We start from the raw sequence: 20,353 nt of genomic DNA on the forward strand, positions 1-20,353 counted from the left end.
TCTCAATTCCCAGTTAAAGCAGAGCAGAGCAAAGCAAATTTACTTTCTTGATATAAAGCCCAGCACTAAAGACATATGGCCTTACCCATAAAATCTCTTGGCTCACTCGGGGGCTCTAAACATTCTTTAATGGGAAAGAAAGTTCCTTTGGGCCATATAACTGCCAATGTGAGAGAAGCCTTTTTAAATGTAGGGTCACTGGACAACTGGTCAACACAGTATACAACTAACATCTGGCCCTCTCTCTTTTATGGGGAAGAAGGTTAGAAAGGTAATCCTCAGACTTCAAATTTCATGACTCAATAAAACTTCAAAACAATTTTGAAGACCAGAAGGGTTGTCAGCTTGCTAGGTTGCCTTGGAAGGGGTGGGGGTGAGGCGCAGAAAACCTATTTCTGTCATGAGCATCATTTCAAGAAACAGAGGGCATTTAAACACTAAGACAGCCAGAAGGATAAATTCTCAGAAAAAAAGGAAAATTCTTTTTAATTTTATTTATTTATTTTTAGAGAGGAGAGAGAGAGACAGAGAGGGAGAGAGAGGAGAGAGAGACAGAGAGAGAGAGAAGGGGGGAGGAGCTGGAAGCATCAACTCCCATATGTGGTGCCTTGACCAGGCAAGCCCAGGGTTTCGAACCGGCAACCTCAGCATTTCCAGGTCGACGCTTTATCCACTGCGCCACCACAGGTCAGGCCAAGGACAATTCTTTAAATAGAATATATTTAGCTTTATAAAAAGACATCCTACATTGTCCTAATCTTTCTTTCAAGGCCAAGTGCTTGGGTGCCATTGGATTCGAGGGCCCTGGTTTCTGAACAGTGGAGTGGGAACCAAGGAATAAGAGTTGGCGGCAAGGAAACGAACCCATTAACATTTGACTTCTGGTGCAAGTTTTCATATTTTGCCCTGTGGGAGGGGTCAAAGTGAGAATGTTGATTCCAAATATTTAAACTTGAGATATCACACATTTGTAATATTGTATTGCCAGTTAGCTGCTATTTTTTCAGGAATGGGTAGATTGATCTTATTGGTTCATCTTTAGGATTTATTATCACTTTGCTATTTCATAAGAGAAGGTCTACCATATCGGTAATGTGTACCAGGAGAGATATCTTCTATTTCAGGTATATACTCCCCTCTTGTATAACCAAAGGGTATATATATATCGTCAACAGCTCTTTGCCCTTTCCTTTTGGATTATATAATGTGCTTTAAAAAACAACAACAGTAAATTGTTTGCATTTCCTGCCAGTGTGCCACTTGACAAAGGTTTAAGTGCCAGGGTGAGTAGTAATTAGTGGCAAATCAGTTTATGTCTGAAATGTGGCTGTTCACAGTCTACTTGAGGATAATCGAAAGTTTGTTGTATTTATTTTATTTATTGGTTTCCAGGTGAATGCCAAACTCCCGATTGGGACCCCAGATTACATGGCCCCGGAAGTGTTGACAGTAATGAATGGAGACGGAAAAGGTGTCTACAGCCTAGACTGTGACTGGTGGTCAGTGGGAGTTATTGCTTATGAGATGGTTTATGGAAGGTCCCCATTCACTGAGGGAACCTCAGCCAGAACCTTTAATAACATCATGAATTTCCAGGTACGGAGCTATTAGTAGATTTTGAAGTAATATTTGAGAAATGTCATTTTAAAATTATGGAATGAACATCTGTTATGTAAACCCACAGTACTGGTGAGCAGCCATAGCAGATACTTATATGGCACTTACTTTGTGCCAAACGCTATGCCAAACTCTTTATCAGTTGTGTTCTATTGACTATTAATTGCAATTAATTGCAAACCTATGTCATCATTTTGTTTACCATTAAAAAAGAGAACATGCTGCCCCTTCATCTTTGACATTTTTATTTTTTTAAAAAATTTTTTTTTTTTCCGAAGTTGGAAACGGTGAGGCAGTCAGACAGACTCCCGCATCTGCCCGACCGGGATCCACCTGGCATGCCCACCAGGGGGCGATGCTCTGCCCATCTTGGGGCGTCGCTCTGCTGCAATCAGAGCCATTTTAGCGCCTGAGGATGGCCACAGAGCCATCCTCAGCGCCCGGGCAAACTTTGCTCCAATGGAGCCTTGGCTGCGAGAGGGGAAGAGAGAGACAGAGAGGAAGGAGAGGGGGAGGGGTGGAGAAGCAGATGGGCGCTTCTCCTGTGTGCCCTGGCCGGGAATCGAACCCGGGACTCCTGCACGCCAGGCCAACGCTCTACCACTGAGTCATCCTGCCAGGGCCATCTCTGACATTTGATTGATTATAAAATGCATTTTGATTTTAGTGCTGTTAAATGTGAATAAATGTGTCTGAGAATTGATGAAATACAGTTTATTAACTTGGCACATTCTCCAACAACCCTGTCAGGTAGATCTTATTATTCTCATTGAAGAGATGAGAAAACCAGAGCACAGAGTAGTTAAGTAATTCATACAAAATAGCACAGGCAGTCTGGCTTTGCAGTCCGTGCTCTTGATGTTATGCTCTGTACTGCTTCTTAGTACTGATAGCTATCGGGTATGATTGAGGGCATGAACTGGAAAGACAGTAATACATATAAAGTAGAGTTTAAAACCGTTTTCTGATAACTGACTTTTCCACTATATTAAGCCCTTTTCCACTATAGTAAGCCCATTTCTTAAGGCTGTGATAAATATATATGTTTTAGTCTCAACCAAAAAGATAAAGAGAACTTATTCCACAGGTTTGTGTATCTCACCCAATGTCATCTTTCTGGATACTTAACACGTATTTTTATATATATAACACATTTTATATGGTTAATACACATATATGTTGTTTGATATTCTTGAGTCTCCTCTTGAATTCAAGTTTCCCATGGATGATTTTTGGGGCTGATTTATTTCTTGCATTCCAATCCATCCATTCAGCAATGAGTGGATTGTACTAGACACTGTTAGGTACCAGGTTCACAGTGATGAGCAAGGAGGAGGAGGCTCTCTCTGCCTTCTTCCTCCATCCTCACCCAGAAACCAGGATATACTGTGTAGGTGCAAACACAGAGTACAGAGGGAGGACGCAGGAGGCAGTGATGGGGTGGAAGAGATGGCAGGGAGGAAGGCCTGGGTCGGGAGGGTATTCTCGGCAGACAGAGCAGCGTGATTTGTTCAGGCAGCTTTAAATGGCTCATCATTGTTGGACAGCAAAGCGCGAGATGGGGGAGTGTAGTTGGATGAAACAGGAGAGGATCAGGGTCGTGAGAAATACTGAACCCTTGCAAAGGATCCAGGCCTATTTATGTGAACAGGCCATTTATTTTGGGAATGTGCCTTTGGTCCAGAGTGAAGAGGGTACAAAACTTCCTTCTTTAAAAAAAAGAAAAGAAACTTAACATATATGAGGAACACTTTCTTAACTTTGGGGCGTGAGAAGCTGAATTTGCTAAGGAAACTAGTATTTTTTTTTTTTTTTTGGAATAGCGGTTTTTGAAGTTCCCAGATGACCCCAAAGTTAGCAGTGAATTACTGGATCTGATTCAAAGTTTGTTGTGTGGCCAGAAAGAGAGACTGAAGTTTGAAGACCTTTGCTGCCATCCCTATTTCTCAAAAATCGACTGGAATAACATTCGTAACTGTAAGTAGAGCTGTGTTCCTCCAATTCCAGTGTTGGGATTAAGAAACACTTGAGAATGATCTGAAATTCCTGTGGCCCTCAGAAGATGGTATCAACTCTTAAAATTAAGGGCTTTAATTATCTACAGGAATAGAGAAGGCTAATGAAATCGCATAGCTGTCTTTGAATAATAATTCCATTTTAAAATTGTTTGCATAGGCCTGGGTCATATATCAAACTCTGTGTTTATGTGGCCTTTAGAATATTATCCCTCAGTAAGTGAGAGAGATGGAGTTCAAAGGTTGTCACTTGTTTTGATCCAGTTTCTTCCTAGACGAAAAGTGGATGTAGGTATTTCATTCAGAGGTTAAGAAAAAGGATTCAGAGATTAGGCAAAGTGCCCAGCTTGCTCTGCTAATGGCCAGGCCTGCATGAAAGCCGTAACTGCCATGCTGTGTTTATTTGTTTCCCATTAACACTTTTTGTCTTTGCTCACAAGCATGGAAAATCTATAATATACGCACAATGGATTCATTCCTGCATCGCTTTGTAATCACTTAGTGCAAACTAAATTCATTAAAAAAATAAAAGAGGAGAGACCTGATTTATTGTCAACAAAACCAAAATACTTGGTTTTTTTACGAATTGTTAAAATTTCTTTAACCTTTTTGTATTCTATTCTTGGATGTAGTATTCACTGAATGTGCTCTAGTGATCTTCCCCAATGATGAGCATTGTTCAGAGCCAGTGGAAAGCAGTGGGTCTGTTTGAGTGTGTGTTTTATTTTTGCTGATGAAGGGGGTGGGGAACAGAACCCATTTCTAGGTGTCAAAACCAGGCTTTTAGTTCGAACCATGTTGTAGTGATTACCGCCCGCACCTATGGCTGGAATGTATGGGTTGGGTTAAGATACGATATTCTCAAGTTGAAAGCCATTTTGATGGTTTCACTAACCTCCTGCCAAAATAGGCTGCATTTCCGTAAATCTGTCTTCGTGATATTTCCCTTCTGGTAGCAACATTGCTTTATTTCTCTAATCTTTAGGCAACAATCCCCACATCCCCAAGGTTCCGAGCTTTGAATCAGCACTATATTTTCAGTGCAGTCTTTCTCTTTTGCTTTTTAGAAAGACTTGATACAATTTTTTTTTAGTTGCTGTTCAAATACTTAATCTTTTCTTGCCTTGGCCTTTTATTGCTGAGGTATCCTTGAATAAGTAGCTAATTTTTTTATGTACGCACTTGCCAATTATGTCTGAGAACGTATCTGCACTCAAGTCAGTGAATGGTGATTAATTACCTGAGTAATTTTATTTTGTGTTTTGGTTAACCTTGACTTTTTAGTGTTGTGTCAGAATTCTCAGATTTTGTTCTAGTCTTTTCCTTTCAGGCTTTTTATAGGTTTTAGGCTTATTGGGCTTTACAAGTATAACCACTGTTCTGTAAATAATATAGTGCCCGTGGAGGGCACATGTCAGTGTAGAAGGTGGCCCATGCCGCCAATCCTGAGGCCCATCTTTGATGGTCATGGTTATCTTTGGGAGGAGCTGACGTTGTCATGGATTACTAATAGTGTTGGTCATCTTCATGCTGCTGCTGCCATACTTGACTCATCATGCCTTCTGTGGCAATCCTAATTTTTCCATATGCTAATACGTAGCCACTGGTTTTTCATTATTTTTAACACATGTTCCCCCACCCCACCTACACTCCCATTTGTAAGGGGATTCTTCTCACAGAACTGAATCCTGATTCTTTTTATTTTAATTTGTTTAAATTAAAAATTGTTTGTATTTAAGGTGTACAACATGATGATTTTATATATATATATATATATATATATATATATATATATATATATATGGTGAAATGATTACTGTAGCCAAGCTAATTAACGTATCATCTCCTCACATGGTCACCTTTTTTCTTTTACTTTTTTTTGTTGTGGTGAGAGCACCTAGAACTTATTCCCTTAGCAAATTTTCAGAATTCAGTGCAGTGTTGTTAACTATAGTCATCAAGCTGTACCTTAGAGCTCTAGACTTGCTCATCCTACATAGCTCCCAACTTTGTACCCTTTGTACAACATCTCCCTATTTCTCCACCTCTCCACACCTGCTAACCAGCATTCTACTCTCTGCCTCTATATATGTGACTTTTTAGATTCCACATATAAGTGAGATCATGCAGCATTTTTCTTTCTGTGCTTTATTTCTCTTAGCATAGTGTCCTCCAAGTTCATCCATGTTGCAAATGGCAGGACACAAACAACACACACACACACACACACACACACATCTATTGCAGCTTTTGTATCCATTCATCCACTGACAGACTTGGTTGTTCCCATATCTTGGCTATTGTGAGTGATGTTGCCATGAACATGGAAGCACAGCTCTCTCTTTTTTTTCTCTCTCTTTTTCTTTTTCTGAAGCTGGAAACGGGGAGAGACAGCCAGACAGACTCCTGCATGCGCCCGACCGGGATCCACCCGGCACGCCCACCAGGGGCTACGCTCTGCCCACCAGGGGGCGATGCTCTGCCCCTCCTGGGGGCCGCTCTGCTGCGACCAGAGCCACTCTAGCGCCTGGGGCAGACGCCAAGGAGCCATCCCCAGCGCCCGGGCCATCTTTGCTCCAATGGAGCCTTGGCTGCGGAAGGGGAAGAGAGAGACAGAGAGGAAGGAGGGGATGGGGTGGAGAAGCAAATGGGCGCTTCTCCTATGTGCCCTGGCCGGGAATCGAACCTGGGTCCCCCGCACTCCAGGCCGATGCTCTACCGCTGAGCCAACCGGCCAGGTACTGATTTCATCATTTTCTTTGAGTATATAACCAAAAGAGGGATGGCTGGGTCACGTGGCATTCTATTTTTAGTTTTTTGTTATCAACCTCTATACTGGAAAACAAACATGGAAATATGGAAAAAATCAGTTTTCCATAGTGCTGTACCAATTTACATTCCCAGTGTTCAAAGGTTTCCTTTTCTCCACATCCTTGCCAATACTTGTTATCTTTTGTCTTTTTTATAATAGCCATCCTAACAGGTATGAAGTGATAGCTCATTGTGATTTTGATTTCTAGGTCCTTCATGATTAGTGATGGTTGAACACCTTTTCATAAAGCCATTGGCCATTTGTATGTCTTTTTTTAGAAAAAATGTCTTTTCAGGTCCTTTGCCCAGAATTTTGGTTCTTAAAGCTTGACAATTTTTATTGCCTGCTAACTCTCAGTATAGTGGCTCTGAAGAGTCATGAAATATGTTTGCTTTAAAAAAATTTTATCGGCCCTGGCTGGTAGCCTGGCACATAGATGTCCTGGGTTTGATTCCCAGTCAGAGAACACAGGAGAAGTGATCATCTGCTTCTCCCTGTCTCCCTCTCCCCCTTCTCTCCCTCTTCCTGTCTCACAGCATGTGGCTTGATAGGTTCATGTGTGGCCCCAGTGCTGAGGATAGCTCCTTTGGAGTGCATCAGCCTCAGGTACTAAAAATAGCTCAGTACTGGAGCATCGGCCCCAGACTGGGTTGCCAGGTAGATCCTGGTCAGGGCACAGGTGGGAGTCTACCTCACTATCTCCCCTTCTCTCACCTTAAATAAATAAATAAATAAATAAATAAATAAATAAAATCTTAATAAACTTTTACTTCGGAATAATACTAGATTTATGGAAAGGTTGCAAAGATAGTACTGAGAGTTTCCACATACTCTTCTCACAATTTGCTCTAATGTTCACATCTTATATAACTATGTCACATTTGTCAAAACCAGGATTAACATTGGTGCATTACTATTAATAAATGTTAGCCTTGACTCTGAGCTTACCAGTATCTCTTGATTCTGAGCTTACCAGTATCCCAACTTATGTCCCCTTCCTTTTCCAGGAACAGAATCCAGGGTACCGTATTACAATTAGACTGTTTGCTGTTGATGGAACTAATGCTGGCTGAGCTACATTAAGTAGCTCCCAGACCATAAAGAGAGCCTCGGTATTAAATTCACTATCTCCTGGCATATTTTACTGTTTTTCACTAACCTCTGTTCTCTGAATATTTATAATCAACTCAGGGTTTTGTGATTGAAAATATTGCTGAACTCCATGTTATTTGAGCTGTTTTCTAACTAGATAACTGCAACAGAAATTATATCTTTGTCCAGTTTTTTTTTTCCCCATAAATACCTGTTAAATGACTTTCATCAACCAACACACTTCAACTCATTAAGTTTCTCGAGTTCATGGTTGCTGCTTAAATGCCTTGTGGTTCCAAGCAGTTGACTGTCCGCACAAGGTTGTTCCCTGATGAAAGCAACATTAACCTCTTTGCTGTTTCACCAAATTATTCTTCTTCTTGTGGTAACCAAAGAAGTACTGCTTCTGAAACTCATTATCTCAAGAGGTGGTCCTGGCAGGATATATAAATGCAGTTTAAGAAAGGCCTGGGCAAATTTACAAATGACAGAGTTGGGAATGGCTCCTAAGAGAAAGTTGGACAGCTCTTGGCTTTGACACTGAGGTCCGATGGAGCATCTGTGCCCCCTCACCCCGACCCTGGCTCTGCCCCTTAGGGTTGATGTGGTCAACACCACAGGAACCAGGAATCTGACCCAGTTAGGGAATGCTTCTCCTCCCAGCAGGTCAAAAACTGTGATGAGTTATTGCTGTATTCATGGGTCACCAGGTGTCCATTACCCTGATGTTTTATTTCTAGTGTCACATAATCAGATGTAAGGTTGGGTTTTCTGCTGCTTAATATTATTATTATTATTTTTTTTTATTTTTTTTCATTTTTCATTTTTCTGAAGCTGGAAACAGGGAGAGACAGTCAGACAGACTCCCGCATGCGCCCTACCGGGATCCACCCGGCACGCCCACCATGGGGCTACGCTCTGCCCACCAGGGGGCGATGCTCTGCCCATCCCTGGGGTCGCCATGTTGCGACCAGAGCCACTCTAGCGCCTGAGGCAGAGGCCACAGAGCCATCCCCAGCGCCCGGGCCATCTTTGCTCCAATGGAGCCTCGGCTGCAGGAGGGGAAGAGAGAGACAGAGAGGAAAGCGCGGCGGAGGGGTGGAGAAGCAAATGGGCGCTTCTCCTGTGTGCCCTGGCCGGGAATCGAACCCAGGTCCTCCGCACGCTAGGCCGACGCTCTACTGCTGAGCCAACCGGCCAGGGCACATTATTATCATTATTTTAAGACTGCTTTCCAAGTTTCATTCGAGGGCCTCTTAAGTATATTAGGTTCTCTGGGCTGTGCAGTTCCGGTGATGTTTCAGGTGTTGGTCAGGAGTCTGGCTTTACCCATGCTGATGTTCTGGGCTCTGGAAAGTGGAAACTAGTCGGAGCTCCCCTTTCATGCTTTTGGGGCTACTCCTACCTTTCCTGGATCGTGCGCCCACTCCTGTTGATGGGGAGGTTTTGCTGTCTGGGGCACTGTTCTAGTCACATCTTTTAAATATCTCCCCCAAAGGCATTGTGATGGAACCAGCACGCTCTCACCTTTTATTCAAGACAGCTATGTCTCAACACTGAGAATGCTTAATGTGAGTGCCATTTATGGATTATTTCCTAGAACATCTATGGCTGATGCTCGAGAGAACTTGTATTGTCTATTGCTTATGGCACGAGCTTTTCTTCTGAATTGCCTTCCTTTCGGCGTTCTCAGAAAGACAGTTCTTGAAAAATTGCTCTTGAGTTTTCACGTCCTCAGCATTTGTTAGCGTAGAGTATATTTTATTTTGATCTGGGAGTGCCTCTAGTGGTCCCTTGCTGATGAATGCTGAGCTATTCCCCTGCCACCTAAGCCTCCTTTTTTCTTTTTTCTTTTTTCCTGATGATCATTATTTGCTACATGGCCCTGAATGGCCATAGAGGAACCACAAGCTCATGTGGATGCTCAATTAACCATGAGGGATGACAGCTTTTGCTTTAAAGGGGAGAGACACTATTTCTTCCTAGCCTCAGGTGAAATTCTACAGATTGTGTGGAAAGAAGCACCCTGTAATTTGCTGGGAGTTTTACTTCAGCCCTCAAGTAGGATAGGAAATAGTGCCTGTTCTAGTCAACCACTAAGTATTGAAGTATATCACGCTGTTTTACTTGAAAACAGTCTGTCAAAGGTAAGGATCACTGTGTCCATTTACAGATGTGGACACTGTGGTAACTTGTCCCAGGTCAGAGAAAGTGAGGCAGAGAGGCCAGATTTCTATTGAGGTCTAGAGCCCATGCTCCCTCTACAACATCATCCATGTTCACATAAGTAATTGTGATTTGTAGATATGTCAAAATGTTCATAGTGATGACGGATGATAAACCATGTCACACTATAGAGTGGTTTACTCTCTATTTAAACATATTTGTAATTGCAGTAATTTTTGAATGTACAAGATTCATCGTGATATTTGAGTATCTACAATGTGCTAAGTGCTACATTGGGGTCTGTAGCTCTATAGATAATTTGAATATGGCTCTACCTTCATGGACCTTATAGTCTGAGCTTGAGTTTCTTTGCTTAAATAGTGCTATGGTCCTGTTAAATTGCTATATCTCAAAATGGTAGAGTGTAATGCTTAGTTGGCCACCCACCGGCTTACTGCAGCACATGTGCTGATGTTAAACGTTGTACAGACTATGACCCAGTGACCCCCTTCTCTATAGACCGCATGCTATACTTGCTGCTAATCTCTTACCCTCCCCACGCCTCAGATTTAGCCTGGAAAAGGACAATCAGTGGCGGATCAATGACCCACTTCTAAAATCAGGGTTTGTAGTCTTGGGAGAACTGAGAGGACTTGATTCACGTTGTCTGTTTGTTTCGAACAAGGTTTCTCAACTTTGGCACTCTCGACATTTAGGACTCGATACTTCTTGGTTGTAGGGGCTGTTCTGTGAAAGGTAGCCTGTTTAGCAGCACCGTTGGCCTCTACCCATAGATGTCAGTAGCATCCTAACCCCTGCAGCTGTGAGAACCAGAAATCTCTCCAGATATTACCCAGTGTCTCTTGGAGGGCACAGTTGCCTCTAGTTGAGAACCACAAATTTAGAAGAATTGACTGGTTGTTACCAGGAGAGAGCAATTGCAGTCATCGAAATCCTTCCAGATAGCCATTGGCTGGCAAGCAGTGGAACCGTCCATTGTTGGGGGTCAGTAGGACCTTGCTGTGCAGAGTGGGCCATGGACCAACAGCAGCACCAGCAGTAGCAGCAGCACCTGGGAGCTTGTTAGAGACGCAGAGACTCCCGCCCCATGTCAGACCTGCTAAGCTGAAGCTGCATTTTAACAAGATCCCCAGAAATAAGATTTCTATGTATATTTGTGTTTGTGAAGCTTGGCAAGAGGAGAAAATTAGATCTGAGTTTCCTGTCAGTTTCTGTGGGGGTCTTCCTAGTTTTGCGCTCTGGGCTCAGGCTAAGGGAGACTACGTTCTGGCTAAGACTGTGCATGGGTAGACGGACTGCTTAGAAACGCCAGATTTCAGGCTCTCTTTTGGAGAATTCAAAGCTTTCCCTTAGATGGGCTTATATGTCCTTCAGTCTTTCAGGATGGTGGTTTAACTCGATCTCCACCTGCTGCTAGCAAATAGTTGGTTGTAAAAATGCATTTTTATGCCTCTTCACCCCCCCCCCCAGCTTACTGTTGTCTTATATTTACTTTTAATTAAGCCTAGATTAAGTTTTTATAATGAACACTTTCTATGTGTATTATACTGCCATGCCATTTATTGAGCACCTACTGTGTGCTAAGGGCTCCCCAAAGTACTTTATGTATATTATTGTTTTAGATACTCCTCCTCACACCTCTGGGAGGCAGGTATGATAATTAGTACCACAGTACAGATGAGAATACTGAGGCCTAAGGAGATGAAGCCACCTGGTGAAGGTCACGGAGCCAGGCGTTGGCAGTGGCAGAAGTCAAACTCAGGTCTCCCTGACTCCCAAGTTCTCTTAGCTTTTATTTATTTATTTGAAAAAGTAGTATATAGTCCATGGTAAAAAATTCAAGTGTCAAGAAAGGTTCTACAATGAAAAATGTCTCCTTCCCACCACATGCCCTATGCCTCTCCCTAAACTGATCCACTGTTGCCAAATTTTTGTATAACTTTCCATAATATTCTCTTTTAATATAAATGCCAGCACAGTCTGTACTCTTAACAGCATCATTATACTGCCTCCCAAGAATTCAGGAGTATTTATTGTCAGGTTATTTTCCTACATCTTTGAAATAAACAAGGGAGAAGTCTTCGTAAAATCCTACCGTGTTTATCCTTTGAATTTGTCACTCTATTGATTTCAAATGATCGGTGTTCTCTTATCAAATGAAAATCCCTTATGGTTTTAATATGAATATTTCAGTTATTTATTTTAGTGTTCTGCTTTTCAAATAGCATTCTGTCAGTGGCTTGTGCAGTGTGTGTGTGTGTTGTGCCTTTTTAAGGTCTCATCATTTAAGCAGGCTTCTGGCCATGTATTGTTTTATAAACTGGTTTGAGGAGGATGCTACATATACCTCTCTGTTAGCCGTGGGTGGTCCCTTAAATGTATCTCCCTGACAGACACCCACCCAGTCACTTCAGGGGCAGGAGGAAGGGAGGAAAGGAGCTGGAGCTATTTGGGGAATTAGCATGCAGAGGGGAGGGGAGAGTGTGCTATGGTAGTGATGGCAGGAACACAACTGACAGGACCAGGGGCACTGAGCATCACCTGCTAAAATGTAAAAAAAGGAGTAAGGAAGACATGTCAGTAGCTCTTAGAGTCTCCTGGGATATACAGGTGAATATTGGTGTGTTTCTTGGGGGCTGTTCTGTTTTTAGAGAGTTAGTGATCGACAGGAGAAAATAGACTAAAAAGAGCTAAATGCTTATGAGTTAGAATTAGAGGATTTCCCCCCCTAGTCTGAATTTAGAAGCTACATCCAGCGAGATGCTAAACATGTAATATTTCACTTTATTCCAAGATAAATTGAAACAGCTTATTTGAGCTATAATTGTAGTATGAAAAGGATAGAAATGTAGGAATAATAAATAAATGTAGGAATCTGGGTGATGGGAATATCAGGATAAGGAAGTAAAGTCAGGGTTAGGGGTAAAAACAAACAAGTTCCTGCCAAGTTGCTGGAGGACAGACAGGGGACTTGCAGCTTTCTAGTGGCCGAAGCAGAAGAGACTGTGTACAGTTCCACAAGCCTCAGTTCCACGAGGAAAAAATCCAAAATGGTTTGCTCAGAAAAGACTTGACTTTCTGGATACTGAGCTTTGGGGAATTTCATCATTGGGTTCCCCATAGATGAGATCCCTTGTGACATGGTGGACCACCTCTCTCCCGTACATGCCCTGGGGATTTCCTGTGTTTCTTCCTATAGTGCCTCTCAGTGTAAGCCAGCAATGAAGTGCTAAATTCCAGTTCAGTAAATCAATTCTTCCTTTCTTTATTTTTTTTAAGTTTTTCATTGATTTGAGAGAGAGAGAGAGAGAGAAGCATCAACTTGTTGATCCACTTAGTTGTTCCATTTACTTGTATACTCATTGATTGCTTCTCATATGTGCCCTTACTGGGGATCGAACCTACAACCCCAATGCACTAGGACGACGCTTTATCTACTGAACCACCCAGCCAGGACCTTGGTAAATCAATTCTAAATGAGATGAATTAGTGTCTTTTCTGAGAGAAGATGGGAACCAGGAAGTAAGTTTGTAGAGAGAGCCCATAAATTAGAGTCCATAGCCCTTCAATTCTCCCTTGCCAGCAAACCTTCCAGAACCAAGCAGTCATGGAAATGATTTGGCCAAAGATTCAAGATTATATTAAACCTCTGGGACTATATTCAGGAGCCAACTTTCTAGTCAGTTCTATGGAGTGTGGTGATTGCATTTACGTACATTTTCTGAGGGTGGTGTTTGGATAGGATTAAAGAGGGAGGTTGGCAGGAGTCAGAAAAGAGATTACAGCCTGGGACAAAGAATAGGAGGTCCAGGCTGTTCATGACTGAGGGCTTGGAAATGATTTTCAGTGTCTCACATCAGAAACAATAAGTGTGGCCAACTCTGTTGATTCCTGGTGACAGAAAGGCAAGGAATAGCATTAGTACTTTGGGTTCCAAGACCCAACCCTGCTGTCCCTCAAAATTCTAACAAGTGACACACACAAATACTGATAGCCCGATAGGGACCAAAATGTCCACTTTCTTCTTGGCAAGGCAAGCACTCAATAACCTTTGATGCTGGGGTTGGTTAAATTCACTTACCCCACCGAACAGAGAACGATGGGCCTTCCCTTGTGGACAGGGAGGCCTTGCCAGCGGGCCAGAGCGGTCACTTGACTGAGTGCCTGCCACATCGGACATGAGCAATAAAACAGGAACTGTTAAGCCCAGCTTTTGCTCTTGTAGCACAGTGACCCTGTGTTCCAGTCAAACACAGTCTGATGACTCTACCTCCTCCTCCCTCGGGGAGGAGTGAGTTAAAGGGTGAGACTAAATGGGTTTATTTCACACTTCTACCTTAGGAAGAAGGGGCCTGGGTAGAAGCTCCTCAGACCAGGAAAGGATTGGGGAGCAAATATTCTCCCTTCCCAAAGGCTGGGGAGTAATAGACATAAAATAAGTACATGTATTTTAAGTGTTCAGTTTCAGTTTGGCATATGTATACGCTTATAAAACCATCACCACACTCAGAGCAATGAACGGGTCCATCACCCCTGAAAGTTCCTTCCTGCCCCTTTGTAACCTTTCCCCACCACCTCTCTTCATCCCTTCTAAATACTGATCTGCCTCCTGTCACTCTAGTTTGTATTTTCTAAACTTCCTGTAAGTTAAACCATATAATATGTACTTATTTTATCTGGCTTATTTCATTCAACGTAATTATTCTGAGATTCAGCCATGTTGTAGGATGTATCATATTTCACTTCTTTTTATTGCAAAGTAGTAGTTTATTGTATGGATATACCATAATTTGTTTATCCAGTCATCTGTTGGTAGACGTTTGGGTTGTTTCCAGTTTTTGACTATATGAAATATAGCTTCTGTGAACGTTTGTGTACAAGTCTAGGTTCATACTCATTCTTTTCTCATCGGTAAGTATCCAGACATGGAATGCCTGGATTGCAGCACACTGCTCACAAAAATTAGGGGATATTTTATCGCTTCATATTCATTTTGAAATATCTCCTAATTTTTGTGAGCAGTATAGCTGTGTGCTTAACTTTTTAAGAAACTGCCAAACTTTTTCAAAGTGATTGTACCATTTTACATTTCCACTGACAATGTCTGAGAAATGTAGTTCCTGCACATCTTGCCAACACTCCCAACAATTGGGTTTAAAGTTACTCATATGTTGGAATATAGTCAGCTGTGGAGATAGGCTTAAATTAAAAAATAGTTCTTTTCCATGACATTGACTTGATGAAGCTGGGCCATTGTCTTGTCTCTTTGCTTTCTCAGTAGGGGATGGTGATGGTGGTCGTTTGGCACTTGCCCTTCCAGCCTCTGTAAATTGGAAGGTAGCTCCAAAAACTAAAATAGATTCTGATTTGACTTTTTTGGTAAGAATATCTAGTAGATGGGCTTTTCTGGCCTAAGATGGGACACTGTGTGCATCAGAAAAAGAGTGCTGTGGCTTGGAACACATCAAATATATAAAAATTCATGAGTTCATAATGTTAACTGGAAAAGAAATCTCACTGGTCACTTCTGGCCATTGCTAAGGGCCTCCATTCTCCAAGTTATTACTCTGAATGTTGCTAAATATAGGGAAAGAACCAAGCATTTAGCCTGCCTTTCTTGAACTGTATTCCAGGGATGTACAAATTGATGTGTTAATAAATGTAGAAGGAATCATTAGAAAACCACCATTTTGCAGCCCTTAATGAAATAATGGTTCTAAGCAGTTAACGATGACTGCTGAAACCATTAACTGAAAGGTTGGAGGGGACTTTATCGTGCAGGGCTAGATAATGGGAACCCATGGATCAATCCTAGTATCACAAGAAGGGAATCAAGCAGACATTGTGTGTCCTTTAATATCATGTAGTAATGAATAGACAACAATCCTGGGAAGTATTCTTTTCTTTTTTTTTTTTTTTTTTTTTTTTTTTTGAGAGAGAGAGAGAGAAGAATGGGAAAGGGAGAGAAATGAGAAGCATCAACTCATAGTTGCCTCACTTTAGTTCTTCATTGATTGCTTGTCATACATGCCTTGACCAGGGGTGGGGGTAAGAAAGTGGACCTCCAGCTGAGCCAGTGACCCCTTGCTCAAGCCAGCGACCTTTGGGCTCTAACCAACGACCACGGGGTCATTTTGATGATCCCACGCTCAAGCCGGCGACCCTGCGCTCAAGCTGATGAGCCCATGCTCAAGCCAGCGACCTCAGGTTTCGAACCTGGAACCTTAGCATTCTAGTATGATGCGCTATCCACTGTACCATCACTGGTCCGGCAAGGAAGTATTCTTGCCAAAAGAATTGAATATGAATGTACAGAAGGCCCTAGATTTAACTACCCGTTTATTGGAAACATACAGAACAGAGCTACATGTTAAGTGATGTCCCAGGGATATAATCAACCAAGTCCAGAATGTGGGAATTCTATAGGGACATGTGATCCAGTTTCTTAAACCAATAAATGATATTAAATAAAAGGAGGTAGTGTTATAGATTAGGGAGCACACCAACTAAATTAATGTGTGAACCTTGGCTGGATCCTGATTCAAAGAAACCAACTGTGCAGAAACAGTTTTTTGGACAACTGGAGAAAATCTAACACAATTATGATATTAGAGAATGTTAGGAGTTACTGTTAACTGTGTTGGGCCTGATGACAGTATTGTGGTAACGTTTTTGTTTTGCTTTGTTTTGTTTAAGTTCTTTTCTATTGGAGCAGTGGTCTCAATTAGGGGCAATTTTGCCCTCCAAGGGACATTTAGCAATATCTGGATGCATTTTTGGTTGTCAGGATTTGAGGTGCTATTGGCGTCTAATGAATAGAAGTCAGGGATACTGCTAACACCCTACAATACACATGACAGCTCCTTACGACAAAACATTCTCCAATTCCAAATGTCAGTGGTGCCACAGCTGAGAAGCCCTGTGTTAAAGATATCTCCTGCAGTAATTATGGGTGAAATGATATAATCTCCAGGGTTTATTTTTAATAATCAACAAACTCATAAACAAGATAGGGATGGGGGCGAGATGAAGGGAGAATTGGGAGTTGCTAGTTATGGAAGCTGGGTGATAGGCACGTGGGAATTCATTTTTCCTCTTTACTCCTTTTGTGTGTGTGAAAGTTTTCATAGAAAAATTAGAAAATAAATTTTTAAAATGTTGGAGGAAAGCATACGACAGTCTTGAGGGCAACAAAGAATGCATCTAATTGATGTGCTCTTGGGTGTTGATAATTCTGAGAAAGTTGTTGAGGCCTAAGGCAAGCAGGTTCTAGGGAACGGAAGCTGGTGGACCAGTGCATTTGCTATTGTTTAAGTATGGTCTGGGGGCTTCCACCAGGGGGAAAAAAACTGGATACATCCAAACCCCGCTTTGTAGAGAATTGCAGTCATGCGTAGTTGCAGTTGGAAAAGATTCTGTCTTTTGAGTGTTTTCTAGCCTCTGTAGATGTTTCCTAGGTCACAGAGGACCTAGACTGAGAGGGAAGGGAAAAACAAAGCAAAGATAAGATGTTCAAAATCTGGCTAAAGTGCCATCCAGAATTGAGAGAAAGCATCTCTAAACATATAATTCTATGGGAAAACAAAAGTCGTTAACCAAGAGCTTGCTATTAAGTGGCCTAATAGGAAGGTGGCTTTTGAGAAAGGCAGATTCAGAGAGAGCACACAACTCCATCGAGATCTCTCATCTGCCACCAGAGAGGAAGTCTACCTAGCTGTTGGCAGCCAGACCCTAGCATCCTTGAGAGGGATTGATTAAAGCATACTTTAGTAACTCCAACTTCCTTATTCATTTACTTCGAAGATACATTGTAAAAATTAATCACTAGCCAAGTCAAGATTACCCTGAAGTCATTTTATGATTCTTTTGGGAAGCAAAGAGATGGGGTAACTTTTAATTTACTTAACTCTAGTGGAAACTGGATCTGGTCTGTCTTCTTTTTGAGTTTCTTATAGAATGTTATTTGGATGAGTTATATCTGATCACTTCCTCCCTGGAGGGGAGAAAGTAGGGGACTTACCTGAGGCTCTGAGGAATGTTATCTGTTCTCCTGGGCTAAATTACTAATGTATATTTAGTAACTAGCTCTATTTGTCCCTGTTATAGTCTCTTGGTTCATTCTCATGAGACCTCTGATATTGGATTATCTTGCTCTTCTTTCTTTTGTAAACTTTTTCTCTTGGATCTGTTCCCATCAACAACAACAAAGAGTTGCTCATTGATATTTTTAAAATGATAACAAATGATGCTTTTGCATCAATTGTTATATTTTGCCACTTCTTTCTATAGCTTGTCTCCTGTTAACCCACATCCTTTCTGTTTCTGTTATCGCCTCCTTAGTATAGAATTAGTCATCTTGACTATTGTAGGCTTGTCCCTTAGAGGTTTCTAGTATCGACCTCTTCCAGCCATCACTACTGAAACGATCATATCAGTCTCAGGAACTGCCACCAACGCAGCACTCAAAAACCCTCTCTAGGCCCTGGCCGGTTGGCTCAGTGGTAGAGCGTCAGCCTGGCGTGCAGAAGTCCCGGGTTCGATTCCCGGCCAGGGCACACAGGAGAAGCGCCCATCTGCTTCTCCACCCCTCCCTCTCTCCTTCCTCTCTGTCTCTCTCTTCCCCTCCTGCAGCCGAGGCTCCATTGGAGCAAAGATGGCCCGGGCGCTGGGGATGGCTCCTTGGCCTCTGCCCCAGGTGCTAGAGTGGCTCTGGTCGCGGCAGAGCGACGCCCCGGAGGGGCAGAGCATCGCCCCCTGGGGGCGTGCCGGGTGGATCCCGGTCGGGCGCATGCGGGAGTCTGTCTGACTGTCTCTCCCCGTTTCCAGCTTCAGAAAAATACAAAAAAGCCCCAAACAAACAAACAAAAAAACCCCTCTCTAATAATCCCTCTGTCAATCCACTCCAGGGTTCCCCCTTTCCGAGGTTCAGCCAAGATTCTATTTTCACTTACTTTGCAGCCTCGTTACCCACAGCCTCTTGGGCTGCCTTTCTGTGGCTTTTCTAAAGTAGCACTCTTTTGCACTTCAGCCCATGAAGATACCTTTTAAACAATTCTTGAGTTTCCTTCGTTTCCGTGACACTTTCCAGCAGGATCACATAAAACTCACTGTATCCACATCAGCCAAACTTGCCATCTCTCCATGTATGTTTACTCTGCTTTTCACACCTACACCCTGACCTTCGAATGACAGCAGTAGCCTCCCCTTCACTTACTTTGCTGTTCTGTGTTTTTAACTGGTAAATGCAATACACTGGTGCCTTAGATTTTAAGGGACTGGAAAATAGCTAATCTTTTTTTTTTTTCTGTTTTATTCAGTGAGAGGTGGGGAGGGAGAGACAGACTCCTGCATGTGCCTTGACCAGGATCCACCTGGCAAGCTGCTGTCCCAGGGTATACTCTGCCTGGCTGGGCCACAGCTCCGTTGCTCAACAACCAAGCTATTTTAACATCTGAGATTGAGATGGAGGCCATAGACACATCCTCAGTGTCAGGGGCCAACTTTGCTTGAACCATTTAAGCCATGGCTGTGGGAGGGGAAGAGAGAAAGAGAGAGAGAGAGAAGTGGGGAAGGGTGGAGAAGCAGATGGTCACTTCTCCCATGTGCCCTAACCAGGAATCGAACCCAGGACTTCCACATGCCGAGCTGACATTCTACAGCTGAGCCAACTGGGAAGATAGCTAATTTTTTTGGTAGTCTTCCTTTTAGGTTTGAACATAGCAACTAATTAATCAGTTAAGTACCTTTTTTTAAGGGGCGGCGACATCATAGTAGATAGACTGTTCTTGATTTAATATCATTGAATGCCCACTGTGTCCCAGGCACAGTCCTGATTCATTATATTTATTTATGTGCCTTTGTCCTTGATGACACTATGTTGGCTGTTATTTATCTTCTACTCCTGCCACACGGAGCTCAGCACCAATGTCTGTAACCCACAGCGATGATTAAAAGTCACAGGAGTTTTATGAGCTATATATCTAGGCTCAGGTGTTTTCATTTTTATTTATTTATTTATTTATTTTTATGTGTCAATTTTTCATGACTAAATTGGGTACTCTGAGTTTCCTAAAGTGGCATATTGCATGAAATAACCCATTAGATCTACGAAATTCTCCCACATCTGAGGCTTGTTATCAAACTGCATATTAAACAGGGACTAAGACAGGGTCGGGAATCTTTTTGGCTGAGAGAGCCATGAACACCACATATTTTAAAATGTAATTCTGTGAGAGCCATACAATATGTTCAACACTAAATACAAGAAAATGTGTGCATTTTATGTAAGACCAACACTTTTAAAGTACAATAAGTCTCTGAATTCTTTTTAATAACGTTGTTATGCTGTTGCTAACCAATGATGAATAAAGTACTTCTTACCATTAATGCGACTTCTGGTGCTGCATGCTTTGTAGTCTGGTTGATACGTGGTGTGGTTAAGCTTCATGCAGGCGTTGAGACTTCCATCCGTTAAACGTGATCGTAGGTTGGTCTTCACGTTCTTTAAATGTGTGAAAGACTGCTCACATGCATACGTAGAGCCAAACACTGTCAGTACAGCAATACTCACACGCTGCAGTGTGTGGTATGTGATGGGAAGCACGTTCCAAGTTTTGACAATCAGCTGATT

General features: G+C 42.3%; 1 protein-coding gene across 5 annotated transcripts in view; it reads left to right on the forward strand.

The window, feature by feature from the left end:
* CIT (citron rho-interacting serine/threonine kinase) overlaps positions 1 to 20,353 on the forward strand; it is a 166,008-nt gene that overhangs the window by 37,671 nt on the left and 107,984 nt on the right. For all 5 annotated transcript variants that reach the window (XM_066370788.1, XM_066370789.1, XM_066370790.1 and 2 more), the window contains exons 7-8: positions 1,393 to 1,596; positions 3,441 to 3,594. In XM_066370788.1, coding sequence (XP_066226885.1) covers positions 1,393 to 1,596; positions 3,441 to 3,594 — 358 coding nt within the window. The remainder of the gene's footprint in view (positions 1 to 1,392; positions 1,597 to 3,440; positions 3,595 to 20,353) is intronic.

This window comes from Saccopteryx leptura, chromosome 2, assembly GCF_036850995.1.
Source record: "Saccopteryx leptura isolate mSacLep1 chromosome 2, mSacLep1_pri_phased_curated, whole genome shotgun sequence".
Taxonomy (NCBI): domain Eukaryota; kingdom Metazoa; phylum Chordata; class Mammalia; order Chiroptera; family Emballonuridae; genus Saccopteryx; species Saccopteryx leptura.